The following is an 18,736-nucleotide window of genomic DNA, read 5'->3' as shown; positions in this document are numbered from 1 at the left end:
CCCCTGAGCTCTAGTGTGAACGAACACTTTCTCGCTTTTCTTTATCTAAACCAGGAGCACCAGGCAGGAGGCAGATTATGTTGGAGAAAGACATCTTTTTTGATTCATAAGAGTTGCTGTACAAAAGAAAACTTTGTCATTTTTTTTTAAAACAGTGTATCCTTTCTCAATCACAAGTTTAACATGAAGCTGATTTAGGAATGACTGTAAACCAAGACTACTGTATGTCTCTCTGAGAGGTTTTTGTTTGTTTGTTTTGTTTTGTTTGTAGTTAGAAAGGTTTATCTGAACTGGTGAGAGCCTCCACCTGTGTGCTGGCAACAGACGTTTTCTTTTCAGGTGTCTACTGCCTTAGCGCAGAGGAAGGGAAAGGATGTTTATAATATTGTGACTTCACATTCTTTGTGGGGTGAATGTATTTTCTCATCTAACCTCCATACTTCTCTCCTTTGCTGCCATGCCCTGCAAAATATATTTACTTTTAAAATCTGGAATAAGTTTCTCTCTCTCTCTCTTTCCCTCTCTCTCTGGTTTGTTTCCATTTTGTTCTTTTCCACATTCTTGACTTACGGAATCCTATGATATTGCAGTCGTACTAAGAATGGTGCCAAAAAGCACATATTCTACTTGCTGAAATAAAATGAAAACTCCTTAGAGAATTATTCATTTGAAAGTGGAAGAAAATGTTGTATCTGCCAAAATCTAGAGTTCCCCAGGTCTCGCCTATCAAACAGTTACCTGCCCAATCTCTAGTTCAATATAAAATTTACCTGCTACACTGAAAGGAAATGCACACAGAAGAAACTTTTGAAGTAAAACAAAACTCTGGGGCGCCTGGGTGGCTCAGTTGGTTAAGCGACTGCCTTCGGCTCAGGTCATGATCCTGGAGTCCTTGGATCGAGTCCCGCATTGGGCTCCCTGCTGAGCTGGGAGTCTGCTTCTCCCTCTGACCCTCCCCCCTCTCATGTGCTCTCTCTCATTCTCTCTCTCTCAAATAAATAAAATCTTTAAAAAAAAAATTTAAAAAAAAAAAACTCTGTGTACCTCAAAAAACTAGCCTATACAACACACACACACACACATACACACACACTCTTAGTCTTTAAGTTGTAAATTGAGAAGAACTTCAAGGCCTTTAGTACAAATTCTTCTTCAACATTAAGATTCCTTCTTCATGTCCTGATTCCCAGCGATGAGGAATTTAAAGGACAGCTGGTTTTATTTCTTGGCAACCAATTACTAGGAGAGTCATCTGGTACTTAGAGCACCAACCCAATCGTCTTATCTCTGCTCTGAGAGAATTTAGAATAAGTCTGTTATCACTCCCAAATGACCACTCTTCAAATATCTGAAGGCCACTATCTTATTCCCACTGACTTCATTGCTCCAAAGTAAATGTGCCATTTCTCTAATTTTTTCTTATTCAGCAGGATTTTTACTTAAAAAAAAAAATTGCTACACAAAAGCAACCATGTTGTGTCTGACGAAGGCTGTGAGTCTACTGTGGCAGCCCATCCCCGCAGAGGCTTCTCATAGCACAGCAGAGACTCAGATGCCCCAGAACATTCCTCAGAGCGCTCGAGACCCATCACCAAGCACATCTGCCCTCTGCTGCTACAATCACGAGTTCTCTCTAAAGGATGACAACCGTGCCTGCAAACAGCGTGACCTGACCAGGGAGGAGCAAGGGTCTGCTGACAACCCCCTCTTCCTAAAGCTAAGTGGGGCCAGCTTCATTAGTGGCCCCATCACACTGCTCAGTCACTTGAAATTGTCACTGTGGTGACAAGTCATTCTCTTTCCACATTTATGTGATTGACGTTTCGACCCCAATGTAGGATTTCATAGTTACCTACATCAAATTCAGACCATCTCAAAAGTACACAAAGGAAATTAACTGGGAAGATGCTTTAAAGAAATTTTTGTGTACACATTGCTGGGGTTTGTTTATTCAATCACATTGACTCCTCTCATCTCAAGTGTAGAATAACAGAAGAGTAGCTGATGGCTGCAGATAGTAATTTGGAGCATTTTGATCCTTACTGAAAAACAAACTTTGTTACTATGTAATTTTCTGTTAGTTGCTTGATCATTATTCTGGCTATTTTTTCACTTGATAAGAACAGTCTGCTGGGTCGTAGGGTAGCTCTATTTTCAACTTTTTGAGGAACCTCCATACTGTTTTCCACAGTGGCTGCACCAGCTTGCATTCCCACCAACAGTGTGTGAGGGTTCCCCTTTCTCCGCATCCTCGCCAACAATTACTGTTTCTTGTGTCTTTGATTTTAGCAATTCTGACAGGTGTTTGGTGATATCTCATTGCAGTTTTGATTTGCATTTCCTTGATGATGAGTGATTTATAGCAGCATTATTTACAATAGTCAAATTTTAGAAGCAGCCCCAGTGTCCATTGATAGGTGGATAGATAAAGAAGATGTGGTATGTATTCATATGATATGATATGACATACGGTGTGCGTATCATAAGATGTGGTATGTATATGCAAACAATAGAATAATATTCAGCCATAAAAAGGAATGAAATCTTGCCATTTGTAACAACATGGATAGAGCTAGAGAGTATAATGCTAAGTGAAATAAGTCAGAGAAAGACAAATACCATATGATTTCACTCATACATGGAATTTAAGAAGCAAAACAAACGAGCAAGGAAAAAAGAGAGAGAGAGAGAGACAAGCCAATGAAAAGACTCTTAACTACTGAGAACAAACTAATGGCTACCAGAGGGGAGGCGGGTGGGGGGATGGGTGAAATGGGTGATAGGGATTAAGGAGGGCACCTGTCCTGATGAGCACTGGGTGATGTATGGAAGTGCCAAATCATTATATTGTACACTTGAAATTAATATAACACTGTAAGTTAACTAGACTGAAATTTAAAAAAAAAAAGAATAGTTGGCACAATTGGAACCTTGTTTTTTTTACCTTTCAGACACATTAATACTGAAATTGCCAAAAAAAACTTGGCAGACTTGTAAAAAGATTATTTTTCTATGTATTTTTAATCAAATATAAAAATATGCATAAGGTGATATGCCTAACACATAAATATTGATTGTAATGTAATTGATGCTGTAGAATAACTGCTCATTCTTTGATCATGAGAAAAATAAACAAACAGAAAGTACAGGATTGCTTTTGCCTAATTACCTACCTGCCTTCTAGAACTGTGCTGTGCTCTGGGCTAGAAAGTACACAATTCGGGCCAGATTGTACTTTCAAAAACATTTCCCCTTTTAGCTATTGATGTATCATAGATATTAGAACAACACTGAGCTTTTAAATAATCTGCTGATATCATCTATTTTTCAGGAGAGAAGGGAGGCTCCTCCCTCAGTACTCATGACTAAGGCTATCTGTATGGAAACAGGCTCAGGGTTGCTTAGGAATTCATTGGCTCCTGGCTGTTTATTTCCCATTCTACTTGAAGTGGTAACCTTCAGTCTGCTTGAGATACCATCATTCATCTTCAGAGCCATGGAGTGTCATGCTACATAAGAAGAGGCTATTTTTTTTTAAGATTTTTTATTTATTTATTTGAGAGAGAGAGAATGAGAGACATAGAGCATGAGAGGGAGGAGGGTCAGAGGGAGAAGCAGACTCCCTGCCGAGCAGGGAGCCCGATGCGGGACTCAATCCAGGGACTCCAGGATCATGACCTGAGCCGAAGGCAGTCGCTTAACCAACTGAGCCACCCAGGCGCCCTAAAAAGAGGCTATTTTTTGAAACACCTTTAACAGATTCCTATCAAGTAAAGGAAGAGCCAAGGTAACGGTTGCATGTCTAACAGAAAATTAGAACATTCATGTACTTCAAGAGTCTCCCTGGCAGTTTTTTTAATGTGGCTTTAAAAAAAAATGATCAGGTTTTCTTTTGTTTTTTCAAAATACTAAAGTAATATATGTTCATTGTAACAAGGTAAATAATTCAGAGCCGTATAAACTTCCATTGCCTTCCCCCTTCTCGTTCCAACCTATGCTCTTGAGGATGACCCATTTTAAAGCCTGATGTGTATCACTCCATGTTTTACTATGATTTTTATATAATCCTAAACACATATATACATAACACATTCTGGTTTTGTAACACAACCTATTACAGATCTGATACTGTTCGGCAATTTGCTTTTTAACTTAACATTATTATCACTGACATCTTTCAAAGCCAATATACAGTTTGACCACATTGTTTTGAATGGCTGCATAGTATTTCATTGTGTTAACATAAAATAATTTATATAGCCATTCCCCTGTTGAAGAAAAAGTAAAGTCTTTGCTGAATATTTGTTACTACAATGTTAGAGTTAACATACTATACATATTTCTGTATATACTATTTATTTCTGTAGGATAGGTACCTACATGTGGGTATCTATCAAAGATGCAAATTCTTAATTTTTAAAAAATGTTGCCTACTTACTCCCCCAAGAGACAGAGCCAACAGTATTAGTGTGTGACCTTTCCCCAACAACTTTGAGAATACTGGATATGGATATTATCAATGTTTCTAAATATTGTCAAGCTAGTGGATTTAAAATATCATGTTTTATTGTTTTAATCTCCACTTCTGTGGGACTAGTTTAAATATTCAGCTGCTGTTTTGTTGTAGTCCTTATTAAAAGTTATATTCATCACTTGTCAAGGGACAACGAGCTTTTTCTACATTCCTTTTTTAAATCCTGAAGGGCACAGACCTTTATACTGTTTGCTTTGTAAATGCCCCATGAGACTACAGTTGTTAACTTGCCTACTAGAAGACTTAACCTTGCAATTCTATTATTTGAATTAAATGAAGGATGTTATCCAAATCAAACTACAGGATTCTAATTTTTAATCATCTCACCTAAGTTCAATCATAACAATCAAAAGAGGTTTTGTCAACCCTCTACCCTAGCTATCACAGCCAAATTACCAAACCATTAAAAACCAAGGAAGCAACCAAAATCTATACAGATTATCAGTAAAGGGTAACATGGTAAGAGGGCAGCTAAGGGGCACCTTTGAATTAGGAGACGGGAAGGCTTATCTGAGGTGGTAATAATTAAGAGCACAGTGTCAAGAAAGAACCAGGTGTGTGCAGCTTAAGAAGAAGAGGGAATAAGGAGGCATGGTCAAGAAACAGATGGGCCAACCGATCTAGGAAATAGTAAGGTGGGAGAGAACAGCAGGATATAGTAGGATGGATTGTACAGATAGAAAGTGAAGTTGATTTGGGGATAGGAGGTAGGAGTCAAGAGTCTTGCTCCCACCTGTGAAGTATGAGGCCCATTACATATCCAAGTATGGATGAGGATAAGCAACTCCAGACGTGACTCCAGAGTCAAGGAAGGGGCCAGGGCTGACAATACAGATTTAGGAGACACTGGCATCAAGATGCCACTGAAAGCCACTGGACTCCCTAAGATCACATAGAGGTCATCCAGAGAAGTGAAAACATCAGAGAGTGCATACACTGAGATACAACATCACAGTTAAGCACCAAATGTTCTTCAAAAATACAGTTAATCAAAATTACACTATGTTGTAAAGGCAGGACTTTGAACATTAGATATGTCTGAAGTTTTGATATGCATTATTTTAGGGAATCTTATACCGAGTTGTAAGGCAAAAATTTTATATTAAAATACCAATAATAATCCCCAAAGCATTTTTTTGAGTTTAGATACTCATGGGTGAAGTGGCAGCATTCTGAGTGAATCATGATTACAGATACATAGATACAAAGTGTTCTGGGTTCATGTGTAAACACAGATTACTATCTGTCAGAAAGCCTTACATGATGCACATAAAGTACTGGGTAATGGAAGGAATTTTTTTTAAAAGATTTCTTATGTGAGACAGTAACTTAAAAACAAACTTAAGGACTTTGATTCCCATGACTTTGAGAATGAGTCCCTTCCTTAAATTCTGCAACCTAGGTGCTTCCCTGGCCCCACCCTAGTCCTAGCCAGCTGACTCCTTTTGATTAGTCTGAGAACATGTGTTTCATTTCATTGATTCAAGTGATTAAATAATGAACGTGCATATGTCAATTAAAATATTAACATCAAAAATAAGAAGTCTCAACTTAAGGTCTGAAAAAGCCTTGAAAATTGACAAAGGCCATGACCTAACAAAAACGAAAGTAAATAGACCTCGACTAAAATTTTAATCTCATAATTTATTTTACATCATGTAATTGGTTCTTTGAGGGTCACTTTTCAAAGTTAAGAAAAAATCCAATACTGTAACCAAGTAAGTCCAATGTATATTGAATTTTCAGTTCTCTTCACAAGTTTCTTTCCTCTTTTGGCAATGAAAGTAAGAGAAAGAGTGGCTTTATCATGAAATTGAAACAAATACACAAAAAAACTTCAAAGATCAGTTTTGTTTTGAAGCCATTAAGCAAGTGCCAGGAATTCTCCAAGTTAATAGCTGAAACTCTTAAAATACCTGCTGGCTTGGAAAATCATATTTATATAGTAAATAGGAGTTGAATTTCTTAATCTATGAATAAACAATTTTAGCAGATAATCTATTTTCATGATTCATTAAATGTATTATTTTTAACATACAGATATATTATAAATATGGAACGCAGAATATCTTGATTAAACCCAAAGTAATAAATACATAAGACTACATGAGTAACGATTTTATTCTAAAAACAAATATAGTATACTGAATGAATACAGCAATTTTAAAAAAAAAGAGTAAAACAAAACGGACTTAAGAGAAATGCAGTTTGCTCAGGCACAAAATCAGATAATGGAGAAACAGTTTACTTTCAAATATCATTCACATTCCTCAGGTTGATTGGCTCATTCATATCATTAACTGTTTATAGAAAATTTAGCTTGCAACAACAGCTAAAAGGATCTGGTTTCAAAGTTCAGAAAAAAATTGTAATTACAAAGATTTGATATTTTTATTCCAAAAATGCTATAATTAAAATTAAATTTTTCATGTCATTTTAATCCAACTAAATAAATTTCATGGTCTAAAAACTTAATTTCAAATTTCCTGTCTCATACTGCAACATGGTAAGAAAATCAGGATAAATACACACAACGAAGTCTATACCTTCCGTAAATAACTATATGAAAACTTGAAAAGAGAATCGAGTGCTGTATATTTATTCAATAGCCGAAGAAAGAGCTAGCACATTTTTAATGTCAGATACGTAGCTATCTCATCATTCAATATGGGCTAGATAAATAAATAAAACTAACAGAAATGCAGCAAAGATTAAAGAAATACACTCATCAGAAAACAGAACAATGATCAAAGTAAGAGTATTCACATAGAAGTCAGAGAGGCCATGGACAGTAAAAGCCTATAAGGACAATAACAGAAAAAGAAAAAGACAAGTAATAAAGTTGACTTAAATCAGTTAGCACAGTTATACTAAAGACAACGCGATAATTATTAAATTCAGGGTTTAAAAGACAAAGAGTCTTACTTACCTGAAAGAGGAACATACACAATACATAAAGCAAGTAAGAACAAAAGAGAACTTGGCTTCCATTTCCAATGACAGTTCCACATTTGATCTGAGTGAAACATCCTGCAATGGAAGAAAGCAACCATCAGGACACTCAGTATTCAGTAAGGCATTAGGACAATCATAGTCCAAGTGTAGGTTTTCAGCAGAGATTGGAAAATAGAAATTGTTTTCAATCTTGCTTCCAAATAAAGAAGGAACTTTAACGATGATAAACCAAATCAGCTCTTTTAGGCTAATGAGGCAAAAGAAAAAAAATCCATGCATGTCATTTGCCATTTGGTGGCACCTTCCTTATCAGAGAATATACATAACAGGTGATTTCCCAATGAAGATGGGGAAACATTCAGATAATTCAAGTTCATTTATTAAAAAATAAAGCTATTTCAGTTTCAACCTTCAGCATCACCAGTCACATGACCATCTGGGTGGCAAGAGGATTTTATACCAACCTCTCCTATAATCTTCCAAAATTTATTTTTTTTAAAGAATTTTATTTATTTATTTAAGAGAGAGAGAATGAGAAAGAGAGTATGGGGGGGGGGGTCAGAAGGAGAAGCAGACTCCCCACCGAGTCTTATGTGGGACTCGATCCCAGGACTCCAGGATCATGACCTGGGCCAAAGGCAGTCACTTAACCAACTGAGCCACCCAAGCACCTGATAATCTTCCAAAAATTTAGACTTTAAGGAAATGTTGTCATTTTATAACATCTGCTGCTTTACAAATGGAAATATTTAAAATAAAAATAAATTGTCCAATTGTCTTCTTTCCCCTAAAACAAAGCAATGAAGCACTAACATTCAAAAAGAATAACTTCTTTATATATAACAATAGCTATCAATGTTTTTGAATGACTAGCAAACACCACGTATTATAGAACTAGTAAATGACATTAGAGGGAGGGTCGATGCTTTGAAAATTCTCAATTATTTGTCTATACAGTGGTCTCATCTTTAAACTCAAAATTGTACCTAATAATAATTTAGACAGGAACATCCATATTATCTTGGCATCCAACAGTGGTATGATACCTTGCATTGACTCAACCCCATCACAAGAGGTAAGCCTGTGAATGGGGCAGCAAGTATAAATGTCAGTCACCGTAAGGGCCATAAATGGATTGGTGAGCATGAGAGCCATCAGGCAGGAAGATGGTTAAGTAGCAATAAGAAATCTCCAGATCTTAAAATCTCCAAAGGGAGTTACCATGGTTCCAGGTGATAATTGAGAGTCTTTTTATTTCTAAAAAGAGAAACAACCAATGAGATACTGTAGGATCACAGTAATACCTTCTGTGTAATGCCTGAAGGTTGCTTATCTGGAATAAATATGTAATACCAAACACAAAACCAGAAAAGTAGGAGAGGGAATACTCAAGTCAGCAAAAATAGACATCAAATGATTCCTCCACTTGCCTCAAGCCTTCATTTCCAATCCATCCTTTACTGTTAGAGACCACCTAAGCAGCAAAGAGAACAAGCTCTAGAGTCAGACAGACCAAGGTTTGCTACTTGTAAGCTATGCAACCCTTGGGAAATTTACTTGACCACCCTGCACCTCCTATTTCTCACCTGTAAAATAGAAATGGCAGTAGAACCTAAACCACAGAGTTGCTGGATGACTAAATCAGATCATGTCTTTTAAGGACAGTGCCTGACACTCAGCACTCAACAAACATTAGCTATTATTATTGCTACTACCATCCCGGGCATTCTAATAGAAGTATGGTTATTCTGTCCATACTAAAATCAAAAGAAAAGGCTTAAACAAGAACAGACAATAGGATGTCATAAACCAACACCAGTCAATTGACTTTGTGACTACTTCTGGATCACCTGGGAACAGAAATGGAATGGATTATTCATGTCTGCCATGAATACAGAAATTTTGAGTAATGTCTGATATCCATGCCATGTTTTTATATTCATCCAACTAGAAGTTCTAGCATCACACAGATCCTAATGGAAATTCTAAAGTAAGCAAAGCTTAAGATCTGAAGAGTAATTTTCTGTATGGAGGGCATGTTTTAAAATACATCCATCCAAAACAGTTGAAATTTAAAGCAACGTTACTACTTATGAGAAGCAATATGCCACAGTACATCATCATCATAATATAATAATAATGGATGTGAAGTCTGGAATAGCAGAATTACAACCTGGTGCCTCTATTTACTGTGTGACTTTAAAGGCAAGTCCTTAAAACGTTGGACTATTTCCTCTTCTGTAAATAGGATATCATCCATCAAAAAGATAAGAGATAATATTGCATGGCACTTGGTAAGGGCTTTAAAAATGGTAGACCATAGGGGCACCTGGGTGGTTCAGTTGGTTAAGCATCTGCTTTTGGCTCAGATCATGATCCCAGGGTCTGGGATGGAGCCCCACATCAGGCTCTCTGCTCAGATGGGAGCCTGCTTCTTCCTCTCCCTCGGCTCCTCCCCCTGCTCATGCTCTCACTCTCTCTCTCAAATAAATAAATAAAATCTTAAAAAAAAAAAAAAAAGAAAGGGTAGACGATAGACTTCTGTTACATGGAAAGTTCACTCATTTGGAAGAATGGGTCCATTTCCCACTGATGTTGGATGAATGAGGTGTTTCCAATTCATGCCATGGATGAATGAGTATGCTTCTAAAAAAAAAAAAAAAAACACACACAATTATATATTCAAAGAAGTTTAGAGCTGGGAAGACCAAAGATGAAGTCTAACCTTATATTACAGAGGAGGAAGCTGAGGACCAGGGAAATAAAGGAGCAGAGCAATCAAGACTGGCTGCCTGTTGTACCATTAACAGTCAGGAGTGTCAGCCCAAGAGAACTCCCAGCTTCTCAATCTTTGTGGCACGTGACAGTTTTCCTTTATCTATATGTAAATAATGGTCCCCTCTTAGATTTATGTGGTCCCTCAACAATCCTCAAGGAATCATGTTTGTTAGCTTGGCAACATTCAATTCTATTTATTTCATCACGCAACTTTCTTTTGCTACAACAGGTTCTGACAGTTAGGGATTCCAGACTCAATCCTGAAGCTGTTTTACAAAAGCTGCCTGCAATCCTTTCAGACAAGAGCTGCAAATGATGATCCAGTGCTTTGTGCATTCGAGATCTCAAGACTCCATCACTTCGTATTGAAAAGGAACCCAGGACAGGGCAAGCACTTGGAACCAAACTTAAACCCCATGACAAGTCAACTTTCATCCAGTTGACTGTTTACTGAAGAACAGAAACAAATAAATTAAGAATAGAACAGAGGAAGGAAAGCACTGTGTGTCTTCTCAGGGGATCACTTAGCAAAGACACATCCCTGAGATTCAAACAACTTTCTCACAAGAACGGAAAATCCTGAACAGGGTTACTAAGGTTCTAAATGGGAACCATAAAAAACATAATGCAATCTTCTATCACTTAAGTTGTAGCCTCAAAGTTCTGAAGAGAGCAAGAACTTTTTTTTTTTTTAAGTAAAAGAGTCTTACATAGACTTCTATCGCCTGAACAGAATCTAAAAATTATGCAATAAAACCAATCACTGCACAGGCAAAATGTTACAAAGCTAAACTACTTGCCCAAGATCACGTAATCCGTGGTGGCAGTGGCGAAACACCCACTGGGTCACCTGGCTTCCAAGTCACCTGCCTCTAACTGCAAACTTGCTCCCCTTTTCAAATGGCATAGTCTACAAAATACAATATGCTTGAGTCCTATTTCAGGAACTCTAGAACTTAACCGTTCTACAGGAATTTTTTAACACCAGAATGACCCCTTGTAAATGCAACCGAATCCAAACACATCACTAAAATAATCTGTAATCTAGAAAACCTACCATCTTGCACCTCTTTAGTCCTGCAGGATCCCTTAAAAGTCAAATTTAAAGAGAAATTAGTGAAGACATTTTGAAATCAGTGGAGAAATTGACATGGCACTAATTCTTTTACCCGCAATGGTCAGAATTACATTCCCTCCCCATCTCCCAACTGTATTTCTATGTCAAATCTTATCACAAAGGGGCATGAGGAGTAGCACAGAGTACCTTAATTCTTCTAGAGTGAAAAGAATGTAATTTGGTTTATTCAAGTCTGCTCATAATTGTATTTCTCCTTTTGGTTAAAGATCATGTTCCGAGCCAAAGCAATGAATAAAAAGAGAAAGTGCTATTCTATTACTCAATTCAAGTTCTTTTATTAAGTTGGGTTCGCCCCCACTTCAAATAGGTAGAAGAATTTATTCTTCAAATCTGCACACATCTTGACCCTTATTTGAGCAGAAACATCCCTTGTACCATGACTTGTACCACAATTGAAGTTAAAAGGCAACCCCGAGAAACACATTTGAAAAAGAGTACTGTATCAATATCCTGGTTGTGGTATTGTGCTTCAGGTTTGCAAAATGTTACCACTGGGAGAAACTGGGCAAAGGGTGCATTGGATCTCTACTATTTCTTCCAACTGCATGTCAACCTATAAACTTCTCAATAAAATTTTCAATTAAAAAAGTAAAGCCTGAAACCCTGATGTATATAACTTAACGTTCAGGTGATTCAGGAAAAATACTGTGTGTGTGCATATACAGAGAGTAGTGGGTGGAGGGGAGAAGGATGGAAAATAACAGAAATGGGGTAAACATTTACATTAAGTGATTCTGCATAAAGGATAAACAGGTGTTCTTTGTATTAGTCTTTTTTTTTTTTTAAGATTTTATTTATTTATTTGAGGGAGAGAATGAGATAGAGAGAGAGCGCATGAGAGGGGGGAGGGTCAGAAGGAGAAGCAGACTCCCTGCTGAGCAGGGAACCTGATGCGGGACTCGATCCCGGGGGAATCCAGGATCATGACCAGAGCTGAAGGCAGTCGCTTAACCAACTGAGCCACCCAGGCGCCCTCTTTGTATTAGTCTTGCAACTTTTCTGTAGGTTTAAAATTATTTCTAAATAAATTTCAACACAGCCATCCACATTTACACTGAAGTGTATCAATGTTTACGTCATGATACTCCCATCACTATTACTGTTTCATCATCACCAGTTTGATAGAAGTAGCATCTCATTTGGATTTCCTTTATTTGGATTGGCGTGTTCAAGTCAGTTTTGTAGTCTCCTATTATAATAGAAATATTTTTCTTACTGATTTGTGAATTCTTTTTACCAATCCTATACGAAATATGTTCAGCCTTTGTCATATTTGCTACAAATGTTTTAAACACAGTAATCTTGAAGTTTTCCTTAGGGCATTCCAAATAATTCCATCCTGAGTAATGCTTATAAGGGAAAGTAAGATGATACTCAGGTAGCCACGTTCAAGTTTTATTGGCATTTTTAGTTACCACTGAAAAGTCCTTTAAATATTATCACCCCAGTCACCCAGGATGCATCTTAATGCCATCCAATGTAGATAATATAATAATGGCATCCAATCAGAAACAAATGGAAAGATATGGGGGGGTTTTTGCCTAAGCATGCCACACACATCGAACAAAGTCTTACTCTATTTAGTCTAAAGTCTAAATTGTCTCTAGAAACTTTTAATCATCCCATCAGAAATGTAAACTCTGTAAGAGATGGGCAGTTAGAAAAATGGTCAAGTTTAAGGAAGTGGTTGTCAGTTTATTTTTAATGTATAAACTGATTCTCTTTCAAATCATTATTTCCAGAAATCAGACTGACGTGTCCAGTTAGGCAGTAAAACTACAAGCTTCTAATATTTCCCATAAGCCAAGAGACAATAGCCTCATTCACCATTCACACTGGAAAAGCACAATGTCATGTAATTTATATAAGCCATAAATGGAACGAACAGGAGCTTCATGAAGTTTGAGACCAGTTAACACAAGTCTTGCTAAATCTATTAAATTTCTTAGGATATGAAAAATATGTAGTCACTACAACTCCAAATATATTTATAAAATCTGTAATTTTATAACCTGAATGTCACAATATATTAATACTTTCTTCACAAAGAGTAGGCAGAAAATATCTTAGTTTGTGAGCTTGAACATATTAAAATTAAAACTTAAAAGATAATAGAGTTTGTGTTCCCCATTTTAACATTTTTCAACAAGATAGTAAGAATATTTACTTCGGAAAGGTTGGTATTATTTCCATATTTTCTAACACACTAATATCTAAAAAGAATCTGATCATCTTAAGCTATTCCGTTATGAGTTATAAACAGCAAAATGGAGAAAGAAACAGTTATAATCTGACAAGAAATGGAAAAACTTTCAGTCAAAAAAGCTCAATAAAACTCAAATCAGGGTACTAAACTCTGTATTTTATGTGATTAAATATTCATATTTTTACTCTATATGACAAAAAAAAGTTTTAGTCATACGCAATTCAAATGGGCTATATAACTTAACTGCATAATGAGGAATTCTGTACATTACCTGTTGATCAGTTTCACGTTTTATTTTAAAAATTGGTATTCACACTTTTTTTCATTTTCCATGAGATCTAAATTACCTAGGAAAGCTGAAAGGAAGCTACACAAATACCTGCTGTTAAAAACCTTATATATTTTTAGGAAAAACTGAAGTTTAAAACAAATTCACATTCATTCAAAATGTGTCGCCTGTATATGAGAACCAGTCTTATGTGGGACTGTTGGCTGGATCCCAAGATAAATTACTTCAGGTTATACCTTGCTGATTCCACTGGCATAAATGAAACCTTAAAAGTCACAGGTGTGGAATTACTTCACATGCAGTTTTAATAAAAATAGTAGTTGTTTTCTAATTATACTGCTCACTACCAGGAACAGAGGGGTAGAGTGCTAGGCTTGTGGGCACTACTCTTTTCCTGTTTTAAAACTGTGTGCTGAGTGGGGAGAGGAGGAGAAGCTGCAAGGAAGGGAAAGACAGGGCCTGAGGCTCATGTCCTTTCCCAGGTATTAAGCTGAACGAGGAAATTTTAATGGAAATACTTAAGGATCCAGTAGCTGGGGAAGGGAGGGTGACTATCAATTTCTAGAAACACTTGTATATTAGTGGAAGGGAGTAAAATCTCTGTCAGGGTATCTGCTCAAGATTAGTAAAACATCAGAGGGAAAATTACATATTACAAGAAAAAGCCACGGCCGAATTGGCCACAAAAATAGGCCCTTTTTAGAGCAATCTTCCTTTTTGCATTCTGGAAGGCTCAGGCCCTGCTGGGTGGCCCTTTCGCGGGGTCGCTCTGAGGAACCTCACCACTTCGATGGTAACTCCGTAAAATCAAAACCTTTTACGTTTCTCTGACCATTCATAGCTCTATGTCCCCTACTTCTAATTCAAGGCAAATCGCCTCCTAGGTCTCATCCCGTGAAATGGCATATTCCTTCATTACTTTTTAATCTACAAAATACAACCAAGAAACTTTTCTGCGCGTTTTGTTTTTTTTTTTTTAAAAAAAAAAACAATTCAAATAACCCAAAGATCCAAGGATAACTTCTACAGTCAAGGGTGATAATGTGTAAAGTCAACATTTTCTCGGTATACCAGTACCTTTCCAAGCCCCCAGGTGTTGATCCAGGATCCCTCTTTCTTGGCAGGGCAAGGCCCCTGAATAGAGGAGCCTCGCCTGTTACTCCTTGTTTAATTTGACTCGAAAACACGTTTTCCCCATTCTTGTAGCCCTGCCCTTTTTATTATGCTTTACACCGCCCAAATGTGAGGTTTACCTCTTCCTGGGAAAAAAAAAAAAAAAAAAAAAAAAGCAAGCCGCACACACATGTCACAGCTCTGCCTGGCAATACCAGCTCACTCCTCAGCGCCTCAGGAGTCCAACTGAAGACAAACCGGTTTATTCTGTCAAAGTAGTCCTTACAGAACCATTTAGTTGAGGTGGGCTGGGAGGGGTAGATACAGGTAAAGGAGTGACGGAATTCTCCGCTGAAAGGTGAGACTTACATGTTGGCATCACTGCGCTGAGGTCCCCAGGGGCCGCACGGTCACGGTCCACAGTCCTTCCCTGGTTCTGCTGCTCCGAGTTCCCCAATGGAGACCCGGGGCGCACGAGCCGAGCGCGGCGCCGGACCCTCCTTCACGCTCTTTCTGGAGAGTTCATCGGGGTTTCCCGGCAGTCACTCCACGCCCGCGCTCGGGGCGGCGCAAGGTGGAAGGCCCGCGCGGCGCGTTCAAGTGCGGGTCTTCGCGGTAGGGGGAGGGCGGGCGGCAGGTTCCCCCTTACAGACAAGTTAAAGGTAGGGCGCGAAGGTGAGGACGGCTGGGTCCGCCTCTGAGCCGGTGCTGGGTGCTCGAGGTGATCTGGGCCGGGCGGGGGTGGAGGGGTCGGACCCGGCAAGCCCTCGCCCCCGCCCGCGGGAGGCGGCACGTGGTCGCCCCTTGGTGGCTCTCGTTGCCCCCGCCCCGCCCGCCGGCTCCCGCGGCTCCCAGCGCCCGTCCCCTCGGCCCGAGCTGGGGCTCAGGTGCGGCGGCCCCGGCGGTGCGCGGCGTCTGGCCGGGCCTCACGCGGCCTTGGGGCGGCCCCAGTCTCGACGCTCCGCTGCGGGGGCCGTCCCCGAAGCGCGGCGGCCCCACCCAGGACGGCCTGCCCCGGGGCAGAAAGGGAGAAGTCAGACTGCGAGGCGGGAGAGGCGCTCCCCCAACGCGCAGCCGGGTCGGGACGAGCGATTGGCGCTGGGCCGCGCTAGGCTCCCAGCGGGGGAGGGGACGGGGCGGACCCGAGGTCCCCAGAAAGCCGTGAGCCCTGAATTCGGGAGTCTTATCCGCGCGAGGAAGGAGAAGCTCGGAATGCGGGCGGCGATGTGGGCACCTCCTCCCCGTCTGCTGGGATTCCGCGCTCTCGCCCACCCACCCACCCAGGACCCCGCACGGGACCCCTCCACCAAGCTCCTGGGCCGCCGCCTTGCTTTACTTTTCTTGTTCTTTTCTGTCCCTTTGCCTTCCCTGCTCTCTTCCTTTTCTTCTGTTTTCTTTCACCTCTCTCCTCTCTTTTTTCTTTCTTCGCTCTCTTGTTCTTTTTCCTTCTAAAAATCGGAGTGGAGGGAGAGTCCGTGTGTTTTCCGGTACCATCACCTCATCTCGTGGTCTCTGCGGGGAAAGGGGAAGGTCTCCCACCACACCCTCCTCCACCTAGGATGAAGACCAGACGTAAGAGGAGGCTGAGAAGGCAACAGTTCCAGTGTAACTATTCCCACCACCGCACCCACACAGATACACCCACTACCTGCTCCCCCTGATTTGCTGACACCTATAGTTCCATAAATAGTCATCATTTTGGCTTAGAATTTTGTCTTCTTCATTACATGCCTTTAAATACCCACCAAGGAGTGGTAATACGTATAACCTTTGCCACTGCCTTTAGTTTGAGTTGTTCAAATCCCTTCGGGAAAGAAGTGTTTGAAGGGGGAGTGGGTGCTGTGATATGAGGTGGAAACAGACGGGGGGGGGGGTCTGACAGTGGGTGCAGACGGATTCAGTGAAAGCAAAACCTGGCAGGACTAGTGGCAAAATGCTTGGTCCACAGTTTTGACTTATACCGTCCTGCTAGAACCCTCTCTACTGCTTCACTAGGACTTAGAGATGGGACTAAATTGCACTTTCTTTTAAAATCACCATTAAAAAAAAAAAAAGGAAGGGATATTAACGGGGCTGGGAAAATGTTCACATAACATTTCATTCAGCAATATTGATTTGCAAATACAAATCCAGTTACTCATTGGGGAAAGTGCACTGCCTGGACTCCAAGGCTCCTACAAGTAGCTGGCAGGCAAAAAGATCTGGAAGCACCTTCTCAGTGATGAGAAGAGAAAAAAAAAGGACTCACACTTGGAAAGTAGCTCCCTTCCCTTTGTGAACTGCCAGAGTTAATGCTCCTGAAATGCTGGAGGCAAATCTTCCGGTGACAGAGCTGGATTACACATCCCGAGCGAGAACAGCCCAGCTTGAACTGTGAGCATGCACACGCATACATGAACAGGCCACACAAAGAAGTGCCAAAGAAATTTATATAACGTTGATGGGCTAGTGATAGAAAATTGTTGGGGTGGAAAAAAAGTAGATCAGGACTTGAGCACAGACAGCTACTGGCAGAAAGGAAGCTGGAACACTGCCACCAAATTCAGAGGCCTGAAAGTCCAGGGTGTGCTCTTCTAGTGACTTTTATCAGCGTTTATTTTGATGAATAAACAGTATAATTAATAGAGACATTGAATTTAGCACTTAAGGGAAACTGAAGTTTCTCCTTCCAGGGCTCTCTTATTACAGAACGGGAAATGAGACCCAGAGATGTGAGGTCTGCACTAACTAGCTGGAAGTGGCCAGGGGCTAGGATCCAGTTCTTACAATTCAAATCAGTCTCTATGACACCAGACTGTCCTAGGAAAATTTAAGTGCCACTCACAGAATTTTCTTTAGAGCAACAATATTTATTATTTCACGGTTTTCAGGTGCAGTAATCTGAGGGCAACTTAGCCCGGTGTCTCACAAGACTGGCTAAGGCTGCAGTCTCATCTGAAGGCATGACCAAGGAGTGAGCTGCTTCCAAGCCCATGTGTGTAGTTGTTCCTCTCGGAATTTTAAAGCTAGGGAACATAAGGGCAAACAATGAAATATAACTGTTTTAGGGCTCTTCAGAGAAACAGAACGAACAGGATGTATATATACATATAAAGACAGATTTAAGGAATTGGCCCATGTGGTTGTGGGGGTACAAGTTCAAAATCTGCAGGGTAGGCCCGCAGGCTGGAGACTCAGGGAAGAGTTAAAGTCCAAGTCCAAAGGCAGTCTGCTGGCAGAATTCCTTCTTGATGGCAGGAGGTGAGTTTTTGTTCTATGAAGACCTTCCACTGATTGGATGAGGCCCACCTACCTTACGGAGAGGAATGTGCTTTACTCAATGTCCACTGATCTAAATGTTAATCTCGTTTAAAAAACATCTTCAATTAGGGGCTCCTGGGTGGCTCAGTCATTAAGCGTCTGCCTTTGGCTCAGGTCATGATCTCAGGGTCCTGGGATTGAGCCCCTCATCGGGCTCCCTGCTCGGCAGGAAGCCTGCTTCTCTCTCTCCCACTCCCCCTGCTTGTGTTCCCTTTCTTGCTGTCTCTCTCTCTGTCAAATAAAGAAATAAAGAAATAAATCTTAAAAAAAAAAAAATCTTCACAGAAACATCCAGAATAATGTTTGACCAAATATCTGGATGCTATGGCCCAGCCATGTGGACATATAAAATTAACTATCATAGAAACTGAAGCAAATGTACATATGCCTAGAAGATAGGAGTAGTATATTTACATGTGCCAT

General features: G+C 39.9%; 1 protein-coding gene across 4 annotated transcripts in view; it reads right to left on the bottom strand.

Moving 5' to 3' along the window:
• ADGRG6 (adhesion G protein-coupled receptor G6) overlaps nt 1-15,556 on the bottom strand; it is a 134,796-nt gene extending 119,240 nt beyond the window's left edge. For all 4 annotated transcript variants that reach the window (XM_034990841.1, XM_034990842.1, XM_034990843.1 and 1 more), the window contains exons 1-2: nt 15,383-15,556; nt 7,464-7,564 (exon numbers count right to left, since the gene is read on the bottom strand). In XM_034990841.1, coding sequence (XP_034846732.1) covers nt 7,464-7,564; nt 15,383-15,384 — 103 coding nt within the window. In that variant the 5' untranslated portion in view covers nt 15,385-15,556. The remainder of the gene's footprint in view (nt 1-7,463; nt 7,565-15,382) is intronic.
• Nucleotides 15,557-18,736: the final 3,180 nt, after the last annotated feature.

The sequence above is a fragment of the Mirounga leonina genome, unplaced genomic scaffold (genome assembly GCF_011800145.1).
Source record: "Mirounga leonina isolate KUSES-001 unplaced genomic scaffold, KU_Mleo_1.0 Mir_53, whole genome shotgun sequence".
NCBI lineage: Eukaryota > Metazoa > Chordata > Mammalia > Carnivora > Phocidae > Mirounga > Mirounga leonina.
This window is presented reverse-complemented; position numbering and strand designations above follow the sequence as displayed.